General features: G+C 36.1%; 1 protein-coding gene across 2 annotated transcripts in view; it reads right to left on the reverse strand.

Moving 5' to 3' along the window:
* The window catches only part of LOC118838615 (heat shock transcription factor 2 binding protein), a 110137-nt gene that overhangs the window by 27581 nt on the left and 69590 nt on the right, over window positions 1–12966 (reverse strand). For both annotated transcript variants that reach the window (XM_036745957.1, XM_036745958.1), the window contains 2 exons: window positions 10995–11130; window positions 6342–6459 (listed from right to left, as the gene is read on the reverse strand). In XM_036745957.1, coding sequence (XP_036601852.1) covers window positions 6342–6459; window positions 10995–11130 — 254 coding nt within the window. The remainder of the gene's footprint in view (window positions 1–6341; window positions 6460–10994; window positions 11131–12966) is intronic.

A 12966-nucleotide genomic window follows, 5' to 3' on the forward strand; every position in this document is an offset into this window, starting at 1 on the left:
TTCCATATTAGTCATTTTGTATATAAAGACTTGAATAAAAGAAAAAAAGAAAGAAAGTAAAAAATAGCATGCTTCAGTCTGTATTCCATCAATATCAATTCTTTCTCTGGAGGTGGATAGTATGCTTCATCATTAGTCCTTTGGGATTATCTTGGATCACTGTATTGCTGAGAATAGCTAAGTCATTCACAATTCTTCATCAAACAATATTGCTGTTACTGTGTACAATGTTCTGGTTCTGTTCACGTCACTATGCATCAGTTCATGTAAGTCTTTCCAGTTTTTTCTGAAATCATCCTGCTAATCATTTCTTATAACACAATAATATTCCATTACAGTCATATACCACAGCTTGTTTAGTCATTCCCTAATTGATGGGCATCACTTTGATTTCCAATTCTTAGCCACCACAAAAAAAGCTGCTATATTTTTTGTACAAATAGGTCCTTCCCCACCCCCCTTTTTTCGGATGTCTTTGGGATATAGACCTAGCAGTGGTATTAGCCATGGTTTTCAAGAAGTCCAGTGATTCTTAAATCCTCATCCTGTATTTTAGGTCAGTTGCTTGTGATAGTAGATATGAAACTAATTGCTCTAATTTTTCAGCCTTGTTGACTTGACTCTACTCTAATATTTCTTGTAGCTTCACCAAATCACTGAATTCTATTTAATTCATTCTATTTTGGGGGGATAAGGGCAAGTACTGACTACTTGAATAGGGTTATGACTTTTCACTCTAAGATGTTTTTTCTCTTTCCAAGAGTTCTAATTTCACTTTTAAAAATCTCATTTCAGGTCTTCCATTTCTTAGATCTACTATTAAAGAATCTTTGTAGCCAATTCATTCTCTCTCTTTTTTTTTAGCTTTTAATTAATCATTCTTTTCTAAATTATTTCCTTCCTCTAGGATATTGTTAGGATTATTTTAACCCATATCTTCATTACAACAGCCTTGTTTGTTTTTTATTGTTTGTTCATATCTATCTACAACTTCAGTTCTTAAATCAAGACTTTGTGCCAGGGCCAGAATCTGACCTATCCTGCACTACTGGATGGAGTGTTAAGTTCCAGGTCTTACGTCCCGCTGAAGTTCGGAAATGGGACAATGCTCTAGGACTATATCCTGCCTCCACTGCTGTCTTGTTATCCCTGAGTAGGATGCTGTCTGGGTCCAGAACCTGACTTTTCCACAGCCCTGACCTTGGTGAGTTTGGGGAAAATATTTTCTCCCCAGAAAAATTAACCTCAGAAGTCAAAGAAAGGAGCTACAGCTCTGTATAAATAAGACAGATCTTCGGTCTGTATTTTATTCAATAACAGGATAAACCCAAGGATTCTATCTTCAGAGTTGATGCTATCCACCCAACAACAGCCCACCAGCTAGTAGTTATTAAAAAAAAACTTTTTTTTTTAATTTTTAGCTTTGACTCCTGATTCATTGACCTCAAGTCAAAGGGACCACTGTAGGAGAACTTCAGGAAGGACCTCTGAGTTAAGGAAGTCTTCAGAAAAAGCATGGGTGACTAAAGCTGTTTTTGAAGACTAGGTTTCAAGTTATTTCAGCCCAGCTACTGAAAAATACTGCAAGGACAAAACCATCTCATTTAAAGCATTACCAATTTTAGGTAACACTCTGGCCCATCCAACTACACTTGGTTCGTTGTATGAGAATGTGAGCATATGAGTTCCCCAAGATGTGGACAAAGTTCTCTGCATTTATCAGCATAAAAAGAAGATATTTCAGTATATGCTGCTAAAATAGTTTAAATGATAATAACGATGTTATCATATCATCACTGTAAACATCTTTAGGTGTAATCTTCAGTGATTTTTTAAAAATTAATTTTAAATGTTGCTTTCTTTAATCAATTTTGTTTTTCAGGTAATAATAACCTTCAGTAATTTTTTATTTTAAATTTTGCTTTCTATAATCAGTTATTAAATATTTATTAAACACCTATTATGTGCTAAGCATTCTGCCAAACACTGGGGATACAAAGAAATGATAGTCTTAAGGAATCTTAAGGAGTTCACAGTTTAATGACAGAGAAAATATGCAAACAACTTTGTAACAAGCTATGTACAAGATAAACTGGAAATAATCAACAGAAGGAAGGCCCTAAAATAAAGGGGGATCAGGAAAGGCTTTCCTGGGGCAGCTAGGTGGCACAGTGAATAGAGCACCAGCCCTGCAGCCAGGAGGACCTGAAATCAAATCCCGCCTCAGACACTTGATACCTACTAAGCTCTGTGACCTTGGGCAAGTCACTTAACCCCAATTGTCTTGATTTCCCCCCTCCAAAAAGAAAAGAAAAGAAAAGAAAAGAAGAGAAAGGAAAAGAAAAGACTTCTCCTAGGTGAGATTTTAGCTAGGATATGAAGGAAGCCCAGGAAGCTAGAAGGCAGAGATGAAGAGGGCATTCCAGGTATGGATGACAGCCAGTGAAATTTCCTGGAGTGAGAAAATGGAGTTTCACATTTGAGGACTAGCAAAGAGCCCTGTTCTGCCTTGACTTGATCTCAGCATATGGGGGTAGGTTGGAGGGGTAAAGTACAAGATGATTAACTATAATAAACTTGAATCAGAAATACATTTTTATTATCCTTTGTTGTTGTGTGTGCTATGTATATTTCTATTAGCCTGGAACCAATTACCATATTTCACATAAAATTAAAATTCTGAATGGACCAATGGACCAATTTTTGAATAATGTGATCACTGTGATCACTAAGGACCTAACTGTATTCATGATGCATTAGAGAGCCATAAGGCTTCTGTGTAGTAGCCTTTGGCTTTTCTCATTCCCTACTCCAGAACCATATTTTTCCAACATTTTTCATCATCTTTGTCTTTACTTCTTGAATGCACATGATAAGGATTTGCAAAAAATGTGATTAGGGAAATAACTGAATTTTTGTGTAGAGAAACACTACAAAAACCTCAAAATACCCTCAATACCCTCCAAAATAAAAATGTACATTGATACTGTGAAAGTATACTAAAAATATTTTAGTAAAACTGAAAATATTAGGAAATAATATTTTTATCCCTTTCCAGACTTTTGTCTTCAGTAAAGTAGGTAGGACAAAAAGAGTAGTAACTAAGATTTAAAACAAAGAAAAGTTATCCTTTATCAGCTTTACCCACTGAAGTAAGTAGGCTACTGATCCACCTAAAGGCAATCTCTTCTTTTTTAATTAGTAATCTATGAGTATCTATGAGTAGCTTAATTAGGCCTTGTCAAATTTTTTCTTTATTGGTAAGATATTTCTATTAGACCAAACTTTATGGGAAGAATCTTGGGACTGGAGACAGAAAAACACAGTCACTCCTAGGTTGAGTGTAACGCTCAGTGGGCCAAATATACAGGATACCAGTCATCCAAACATGTAGAAATGGCCCTAATTCATGCAGACTTTTCCAGGGTTTATATGCCCAGTCTGGGTAACAAATTCCTTACTCAGTAATAATAAAAACTCCTTGTTCATGCATCCAAATTTAGCAAAGATAGAGGTTTATAAGATTTGGGGTGAAAAAGTATTTGTGGTAGGGATGGGTAGAATTACGTCAAAGGCATGTATGGGTAGAAGTACCATACCTGCCTTGGACTCACAACAAAAAAGATGGCCAGAGGACTCATTCACAGGGCACAATAGCTTTTCAGGCTCAAAGATGTTATAATAAAAGAAGCAACCACCAGGGAACAGAACCAGATTAAGGCAGTCTACAGCTTCAGGTAGGCCACTGTAGGGTACCTATTCCCTTCCACCTGTCAGGAAGACGCTGTCAGAGATCTCTGGCTTCTCTTTTCCTAAAACTGGATGCCTCCAAGCTTCCTGATCATCCTTCTATTGATCACCCTATTGTTTAGGAGGATTAGTCTTGCTAGATGGTCCCACCAAAACAAGACTATTATCTTAGAGATTAGATCATTCACACCAAAGTTGACATAGTTGATATGAGGCAGGATAAAGGAAGACTGAGCATTCACATGTGATGTTTTAAAATACAAAGACTGTAAAAATTAAAAAAACAAAACAGCTACAAAATATATAAATATTTGGCAATCAATTTATCAAAGTATACAAATGGCTACTGTAGATTGAATTATAAAGTGCTCCTTAAAGAAATAAGGAACAACTTAATAGCTGGAAGCTATTGTTCCTCCTTTGTTTTTGAGAAGAGGACCAATGATATCACAGTTCAAAAAAGAAATGTTTTCATAAAAGAAGTTAAATTTAGGTCAGAAATTAAAGTTCTCAACACAAAATTATAAAACAGCACAATAAGAAAAACTGAATCTACCAGGGAGAATCTCTCTAAAGACACAGAAGCTTTGAAAACAAGATGAACAAATTTGGAACACAAAAATACTGCAGAGGAGGAAAATTTAGCCAAAAGAGAATCAAAAGACAACAATATCAACAGAATAAATGAATTCCACATAACTTGACATGACTGACCTTTAAGACAGGGTGTGCAGAAATTAACTTAAGGATCACAGGTCTTCTTGAAATTACATGACAAATCAAAAGGCTTAAATACAACACTACAGGAAACAATACAAGAGCACTGCTAAAAAAAAAACCTTTTGAATATAAATAAAAGCATCAGTTAAGAAAGCCCACAAATTGCCACCAGAATAAAATTCCTTTGTTCCAAACTTTGAGACATGTAGTGGTTATACTTAACAATTTTAAGTACAAACAGCAAAATGTGCAAACATCCAGAAGAAAGATTTTAAATATGAAGGAAATGCAATTCAAATAGCAAAGAATTAGTCTGATGCTATAAGAAATCAGAGAAGAGACTGGAATAATGGTATAATACAGTCCAAGAACTGCAATAAAATACTACAAAACTGAGCCTAATCATTAATGAAAAAAGATATACATTTAAGAAAAAAAGAGAGAAAAACAACAACAAAAAAAAACAACAGAGGTGAACAGATTATTTTACTTATAAATACCCCCAAAGAGAAGCACAACAAAGTTAATTACAACCATAAAAAAGAAGTTAAGGAATGAAATATTTGCAACCTCACTACCTTTGCATTTGCAAAAAGGAATAAAAAATAAAACTGATTATCAAGTGAAATAATCTGATTTGACATCTAAGTACAAAACTTAAACCAAATGAAATGAAGCAAAAAAGTAAATCTGAACTTAAATATTTTTCTTGTGTCATCAAAGGCAGTGTTTTACTAACCTTAGAGTTTCAATATGTCTCAAAATCTTGGTTTAATTATATAAACATTCCTTATCTGTGCTATATCACACATATATGTATTTTAAATAAAATAGATTAAAATTAATTTGTGGCCATTGGGGTTATAGATGAATTTATGGGCAAGAAGGGACCCCAAAGACTATCAAATTCAACTTTATCATTTTATAAATAAAGAATCTGAGGCACACAGAGGTTGAGTGACTTGACTAGGGATAGAGAGTTAATTAGCGTCTGAGGCAAGATTCAAATTCAGGTCTTCTTGACTTCAAATCTAGCAATCTATCCACTATGTCTTACCTTGAGGTATTATAAATCCCTCTTTGTAAATTAGTGATTGGCCTAAGGAATTGAAGTTCAAATCTTAATCTGATTTTATATTTGAACGAATGAATCTGAATTTAATGTTCGCATTTGTGTATATATGCACAAACACACATATGAGAGATAAATAACATATATGTGCATACGCAGATGTGAGTATACGTGCATATACACGTACGTGCATGCACACATGTATGTATGAATATATATGATGTCCAAAAAGTCTTAGGGCAATTTTAAGGTTCAATAATTCATCATAAATACGAGAAGCAGAGTGCATAGACAGCTGGCCTTGAAGCTGGAAAGACATGACCGGGTTTAAGTCCCACCTCTGACACAGGTTGACTACATGACTCTGGGCAGGTAATTTAAGTCTCTGTGCTCTAGGCAGCTCTCTAATACTGTAAACTGCAAAGAAGGTACTGTCCCGCATATTAGAAGGAATTTCCTCACCCAGGAGTTCCCAATGCCAATGAATCACAGGTTCAGTCCATATTCCTAGGTATGTGTGTATGTGTATATGCACATACACATACGTGCATATATGGCATGTATATACATATGTGTATATGTATGTATGTATACACATACAAATATGTATGTGTTATGTATATATGGAAATATACACACACACACAAGACAGTGCTCCCTTAACTCACCAAGAAATTTGTCCTTTCTATATTTTTAAAGGAATATTCCAAAGTGAATTGAGCTTAATTAGATAGATTAGTTCAATACATTCTAAGCAATAAGAAAATGAGCTTCATCTTTTTAATATTATCCATCATACACTTTGAGTTTGGTACACTGTCCTGGCTTCAAGTCTTCCAGAAGTTGCATTATTGTATCCAACAGTACACGACTTGAATTAACCAGAAATTCACGACCACAAGCTATGGCAGCAACATCTGCAACAGAAATATAAATAAAGTTCATTGTTATTTCACATGGTTCCAAGATTTAAATAGTTATAAAAGGCTGTTCTTAGTGTATAATAATATCTAATTTCAAACAGAATGTATTAAAAAGTAGACTAAAAATTATTTTAGCCCAAGAATTGACAGGCCATAAAGCTGAACTGACAACCAAAGCATTTTAACTAAGGTAGCTGAGACATTCCTATTGTGATAAACAAACAACTCCTTTTGCAAGGAAACACTGTTTTAATTTAATTAATGCATGTATTCAGAAGCAAAATAAATATTACATTTTACTCCCAGAAGATGCAGACTAAATATCTGTCAAACTGTCAGTATTTGAATATTTGATGAGGGAAAAGCCAGCTGACTACCATATAGAAAAGTCAAGGAAGAGAATATCTGCCTCAGAACATGTTTGTGTTTACTAATGACTTTTAACCAAGATGACAAAGTCACAAGTTACTAAGTGGGACCAGAAAAAAAAAACACTACCAATAAAATTTAATTATATGGGTCGGTAATGTCAACTTCAAATACTACTACTACTACTATTACAATAATAGCATGCATGTAGCACTTTAAGGTTTACAAAGCGCTTTACAAATATCTCATTTTATTCTCATAACAACTGTTGGAAGTGGGTGCTATTATCTCCATTTTACAAATAAGGAAAATATATCTGGCATGAAAATATGAACACGTCTGCTTTTGTTGTTGTTCAGTCACTTCAGTTGTGCTCAACTCTTTGTGACACCATCTGGGCTTTTCTTGGTAAAGATACTGGAGTAGTTTGCCATTTCTTTCTCCAACTCATTTTACAGATGATGAACCTGAAGCAAACAGGGTTAAGTGACTTGCCCAGGGTCATATGGTTACTTAAGTGTCTGAGGCCAGATTTGAACTCAGGAAAATGAGGCTTCCTGACTACAGGTATGGCACTCTATCTTCTGTGCCACCTAGCTGCCCTTGCATCTGCCAATGCCTGGTTACTTATTGTTTGCGAGTCCTTATGAGTTCCTAGAAATGTGAGGTTTTGCCACAGGGCCTAGTAGATCTGGGATTAACTGGAAGTTAATGTAAACCTTTCAAGTGAGAAACTAAATTAGATGATGTACTAGAGTGTTGGAATTGGAGTTGAAAAGACCTGTGTTCAAATTCTGCCTCAGAGGAAGGGAAGGGAAAGGGAATTAATATTTATATAGCACCTACTATGTGCCAGGTACTATGCTAATCAGTGCTTTACAAATATCTCATTTGATCCACACAACAACCTGGGATGTAGGTACTGTATTATCCTCATTTTACAGTTGAAGAAACAGGCAAACAGAGGTTGGGTGACTTGCCCAGGGTTACACTGCTAGTAAGTGTCTGAGGCTGTATTTGAACTCAAGTTTTCCTCACTCCAGGATCAGTGCTCTATACACTGCATACTTAGCTGCCTCTGGCTATCCATGTGACCCTGGACACATTCTTTAACCTCTCTCAGTCTCAATTTACTCATTTGTAAAGTGAGGATAATAACAGCACCTACCTACCTCCTAGGACTGTTGTAAGAATCAAAAGAGACAGTATACACAAAGTGTCTTGCAAACCCTTAAAACACTATATAAATGCTAGTTATTACTATTATCATTATTTTTATTATTATTGCTGTTTATAACAATAGTAGGCAAAAATTCACCTGAGTCCCTGGAAACAAATAAGGGTACCCAAAATTTCTCCAAGGATTGTGGCAACACATAGGCAATCCAACTCAAGGTTCAAACAGAAAAATTCTTGCTAGGTCATTTCATAGGGCACCTAAAATTTCCCTATTCCACCCCTGCAACACAGAAGGCAATCCACATGGAGGTCTGCAATCACCCCATCATTAAAAGAAATAGATCAACTTAAAAAGAAAACACTCAGAAGATCTTCAGAAAGGTATAGGGCTCATAAAGGGATAAAGCACTTGGGGTTTGTCACTTTGAGCTTCTAGGTCATCAGGCAAATCTTATTTCATAAGCATCACAAACAAACTGTCTAGAATCACATCACTATAAAAGCTAGTAGCCTAGGCCTGCTTACAAGTACCAAAAAATAAATATGGATGAACTACCACAAAATCTAGATTGCTGATATAGCTTCTAAACTCACAATGAACACAGTAATATAACATATATCAGTACATCTGTAGTCACGTCTCAAATAAACTGGTATGCCTGTGGAAAGGCATGACGCATGATGGTTTCTTGCACAAAGGCCTCCAACTTTCCCAAGTCTAAAACTCATCCGTGACCCAGACATTTAAAAAGCCTCCATGAGTTTGACTAGCTTGTTTGTTCAGGCAATGGTGTTGTTCCCTTCTTCCAGAAATCAGAGAGATTTCACACCTAAACTGAGAAAGGACACATCCTTCTTGTACATTACAACTATTCATGACTATATAACCTTGGGGTGGAGGCGGGGAGAGTGTAGAATCAAACAGCCCCTCTGTGATCTAGTACTGCTAGGCCCCCTTTCTTCCCACCTTTTTCATATTTGTTATTTTCCCTCTTTCTATATAGTGACTCTTCTGTAGTTTGATTGTTACAGCGTTAAGGATGCCAATTTAAGTAGTAATGTCACCTATTCTTATCATTACTGTTATTGTTTATTATTTTATTATATAGTTCTTATATTATTAACATGTGTTATTTATTAAAAGACAAATAATTGGCGAGGCATTGATTCTGCATGGGCAACTCATATTTTTCCAATTACTTAAACTTCTCTTTTTCTTGACCTATTTGCTATAGTTATAATTTCTAGAACTATAGCAAATAATAGTGATGACAGTGGACATACTAGCTTTACCCTTTTTATTTAAAAGGCTTCCTGTTTCTTCCTTACAAATAATTCTGGCTCATAGTTTTAGATAAATACTATTTATCACATTAAGGAAAGGCCCATTTATTTCTATACTTTGCAACGTTTTTCATCTAAACAACGGTTGAATTTTTGTCAAAAAGCTTTTTCTGCATCTATAATCACAAAATTTTGATTGTTTTGTATCATATATGATAAATTCAATATGTAACTTAAAATAGTCCTAATTATCTGTCATTCTTTCTGACCTCCATTCTATTCTCTTCTGTACATTTTTAAAAAATACTTCAATGATTCTCATTTGTTTCCTTTTCTTTTCTTTTCTTTTTGGCTACCTTACTCCTAACCCTCATTTCATCACACCACAGTACTCCAAAATTTAAAAAACAAAATACATAGGTTTTTGTTGGATTTGTTTAGTCTTGATGGGAATACAGTGAGATCATCCACTATTATGGTTTTACTGTCTATTTTGGTTATGTGTGTGTGCCTGTGGACACACATGCAGGCACATACAGTATTGATATTAATTCACTATTTAAGGTGCCGGTAAGTATAATGTAGTGTTTATTTTTATGGCTGCCTTTTCTGAAATGATGATTGGTATCCCTGATTTCTGATTTGGATTTCTAAGTTTCTATTCAGTTCCTACCTTTTCATCAGGAATATTTGGAAGTCTTCAAATAGAAGATTTACTTTTTTCCCCTGGTAGGATTATACTCAATTTTACCAAATGAGTTATTCTGGTTTGTAAACGTTCTTTTGTCTTTTGGAATACCACGTTCCAAAATCTCCTGTTTAAAAAAGTAGCAGGCAAGTCTTCTGTGATCCTGACTGTGATTCCTTGGTACTTAAAATCTTTCTTTTTTAGTTGCTTTCCTTTCTTTGATCTAGGAGCTCTAGACTTTGGTTATAGCCTTGTTGACAGTTTTTACTTTGCAGTTTCTCTTGGGAGACTACTAGTAGATTCTCTCAGTGGATTTTCACTTTGCCCTATTCTTCTAAGAATGGGCAGTTTTTCTTTATTATTTTTTCACATCTAGATTTTTTGTTAAATGATTTGTAAGGATCTAATTTCATTCCAGTCCTGAGCCTGAATCACCATGGGCTGAATCTGGCCTAGCTAAGAGCAGCATGGTTTCCTTATATTCATTTTAGAATTTAGAGGATTTCTCTATGAAGTTTTTGAAAAACGAAATTAGCACTTAACTTGGCATGCACATTAGTACACAGATTAAACATAGTAATATAAGGGGCTAATTTGAAAAGAGCTGAAGCTCTGGAATTTTAAAGTGTTTCCTCTTTTAAATAGAAAATCAATAAAATGTTATGCTAACTTCAGAATTTTTTTTTGGAGGGGGGAAGGCAGGGCAATTGAGGTTAAGTGACTTGCCCAAGTTCACACAGCTAGTAAGTGTGTCAAGTGTCTGAGGCCAAATTTGAACTCAGGTCCTCCTGACTCCAGGGCTGATGCTCTACTCACTGTGCCACCTAGCTGTCCCCAGAATTTTTTTTTAATGTAAACTTTCAGTTATCACTGTGGTTTGAGACATGTCATAAAAAATATTTTTGTGCACATACATAACTGAACAAAATGTGCTGGCCTGTATCACGTCAATATAATATATTCTCTAGACAGTATATGTAAAGATAAATGAGCTCCAAAAATGACTTACTTGTTATAATTCCAGCCAAAGCAAATACAAATTGATTTTCATCAGAATCCAGCTCCTGTTTTATATTACTATCCAGTGATTTTACAAAACTCTCCATTGTTTGTCCAGTGATATTGAAAAACTTCAGTGCCTTACCCTGAAAATTTGGAAAGAACAATTAAAAAGTCACACTCCTTTAAAGCCTTTAAAAACAGAACAGGGAACATTACTCTATCTTTTTCCAGGACCAATTAAATCAATTAAACAAATGCTTGTTAAGTACCTACTCAGTGCAAAACACTGAAATTATAATACAATAAAACAGTACCTACCACCAAGTAGCTTATATTCTACTAAGGATATACAGCACGTACACAGATAATGGAACATAGAAACAATGTAATTTCTGGAAGGAAGAAAACACCAACAACTGGCAGAAATGGGAAGGGCTTTTGTGTAGGAGGTAGCACCTGAGTTGTGGTTTTGAAAGAAATGCAGGATTCTATGAGGCACACATGAGAAAGAGCTTCTGGCAAGGCAGGAAGTAAGAGTTAGAATGTCATGTATGAGCAGATGAAATAATACTGGAAAGATAGACAGCAGCCAGATTTTGAAGGCCTTAAATGACAGGCTGAGAATATTTTACCCTGAAGGCAGTAGGTAGCCAATGAGGATACCTGAGTAGAGGAATGATGTTGTCAGATGCATTTTAGGAATATCAACTTGACAACTGGGTGGAAGATCAGTTAGGGAGGGAGAGACTGGGAGACTAATTAGAATGACATTGTAATGGTCCTGGCAAGAGAATTCAAAGGCCACAACCAGGGTTGAGGCTGCATGTGTAGAGAAAAAAAGGTAGATGTAAATGATGCTATGGAGGTAAAATTGACAAAAATTTGGAACTAATTAGACGTGGGAGAGGAGGAAAAGAAAAGAGTCGAGGATTACTTTGAGATTAAAAATCTAGATAAATAGAACTGTGATGCCCACAACAGAAAGTTCAGAAGAGAGATGCCCTTATAAGGACATTACAAATCCCATTTTGGACCTACTGAGATCCAGGTAGAGATGCTGGTAATAAAGAGCAGAAGGTCAGGAGAAAGATTAGAATGGATAGATTTCAAAGTCATCTGCATGAAGATGATCATTGAACCCACAAAAACTGATGATACTATCAAGAGAGTATATGTAGATAGGGAAGAAGAGAGGGCCAAGGAAAATCCCGAGGAATTTCATGTTTAGGGGGTGGGGCATTGATCCTTCCAGCAAAAGAGACTGAGAAGTCATATGGGTAAAAAAAGTCAAGGAGACCTAAGAGTGTAAGGGAAACCAAGGAAGGAGACAGTATTCTGAAGGAAGAGTTAGCTGATACTATCAAAAACTATGAGGTCAAATAGAATGAGGAGAGAGAGAAGCCCTCATTCACTTATTCTCAATCGTTTAACGAAGTTTGTGGCAAAGAAACAAGGAAACCCACAGCTTGGAAAAGATAGAGTAAATGAAAACAAGGTAAAAATATGAGACAACAGGAGCTAAGATGGAGGCTGGAAAGCAGGGACTTGTGTGAGCTCCCTACCAGGTCCCTCCAAAAACCTATAAAAAATTGCTCTGAACAAATTCTAGAGCAGCAGAACCCACAAAATAGCAGAGGGAAGCAGGGCTCAAGCCCAGGACAGCCTGGATGGTCGCTGGGTAAGGTCTATCCCACGGAGCTGGGAGCAGAGCAGAACACAGCCCAGCGTGAGCCGCGCCTAGAGCAACCAGACCAGGAGTCAGGTGCAACAGGCCCCAGAGCCCTGAATCAATGAGCTGTGGCAGTTACCAGACTTCTCAATCCACAAACACCAAAGACAACAGAGAAGGTTAGTGGGAAAAACTGCAGGGGACAGAGTGGAAGGAGTTCAAGGTTGGGCCACTGTCCTAGGGGCAGGGGAGAAGGTGCAGCTACAGAACTACAGCTGCAGTTGCTTCCTGCCCCAGGCCCACCTGGTGG

The sequence above is a fragment of the Trichosurus vulpecula genome, chromosome 2, assembly GCF_011100635.1.
Source record: "Trichosurus vulpecula isolate mTriVul1 chromosome 2, mTriVul1.pri, whole genome shotgun sequence".
Lineage (NCBI taxonomy): Eukaryota > Metazoa > Chordata > Mammalia > Diprotodontia > Phalangeridae > Trichosurus > Trichosurus vulpecula.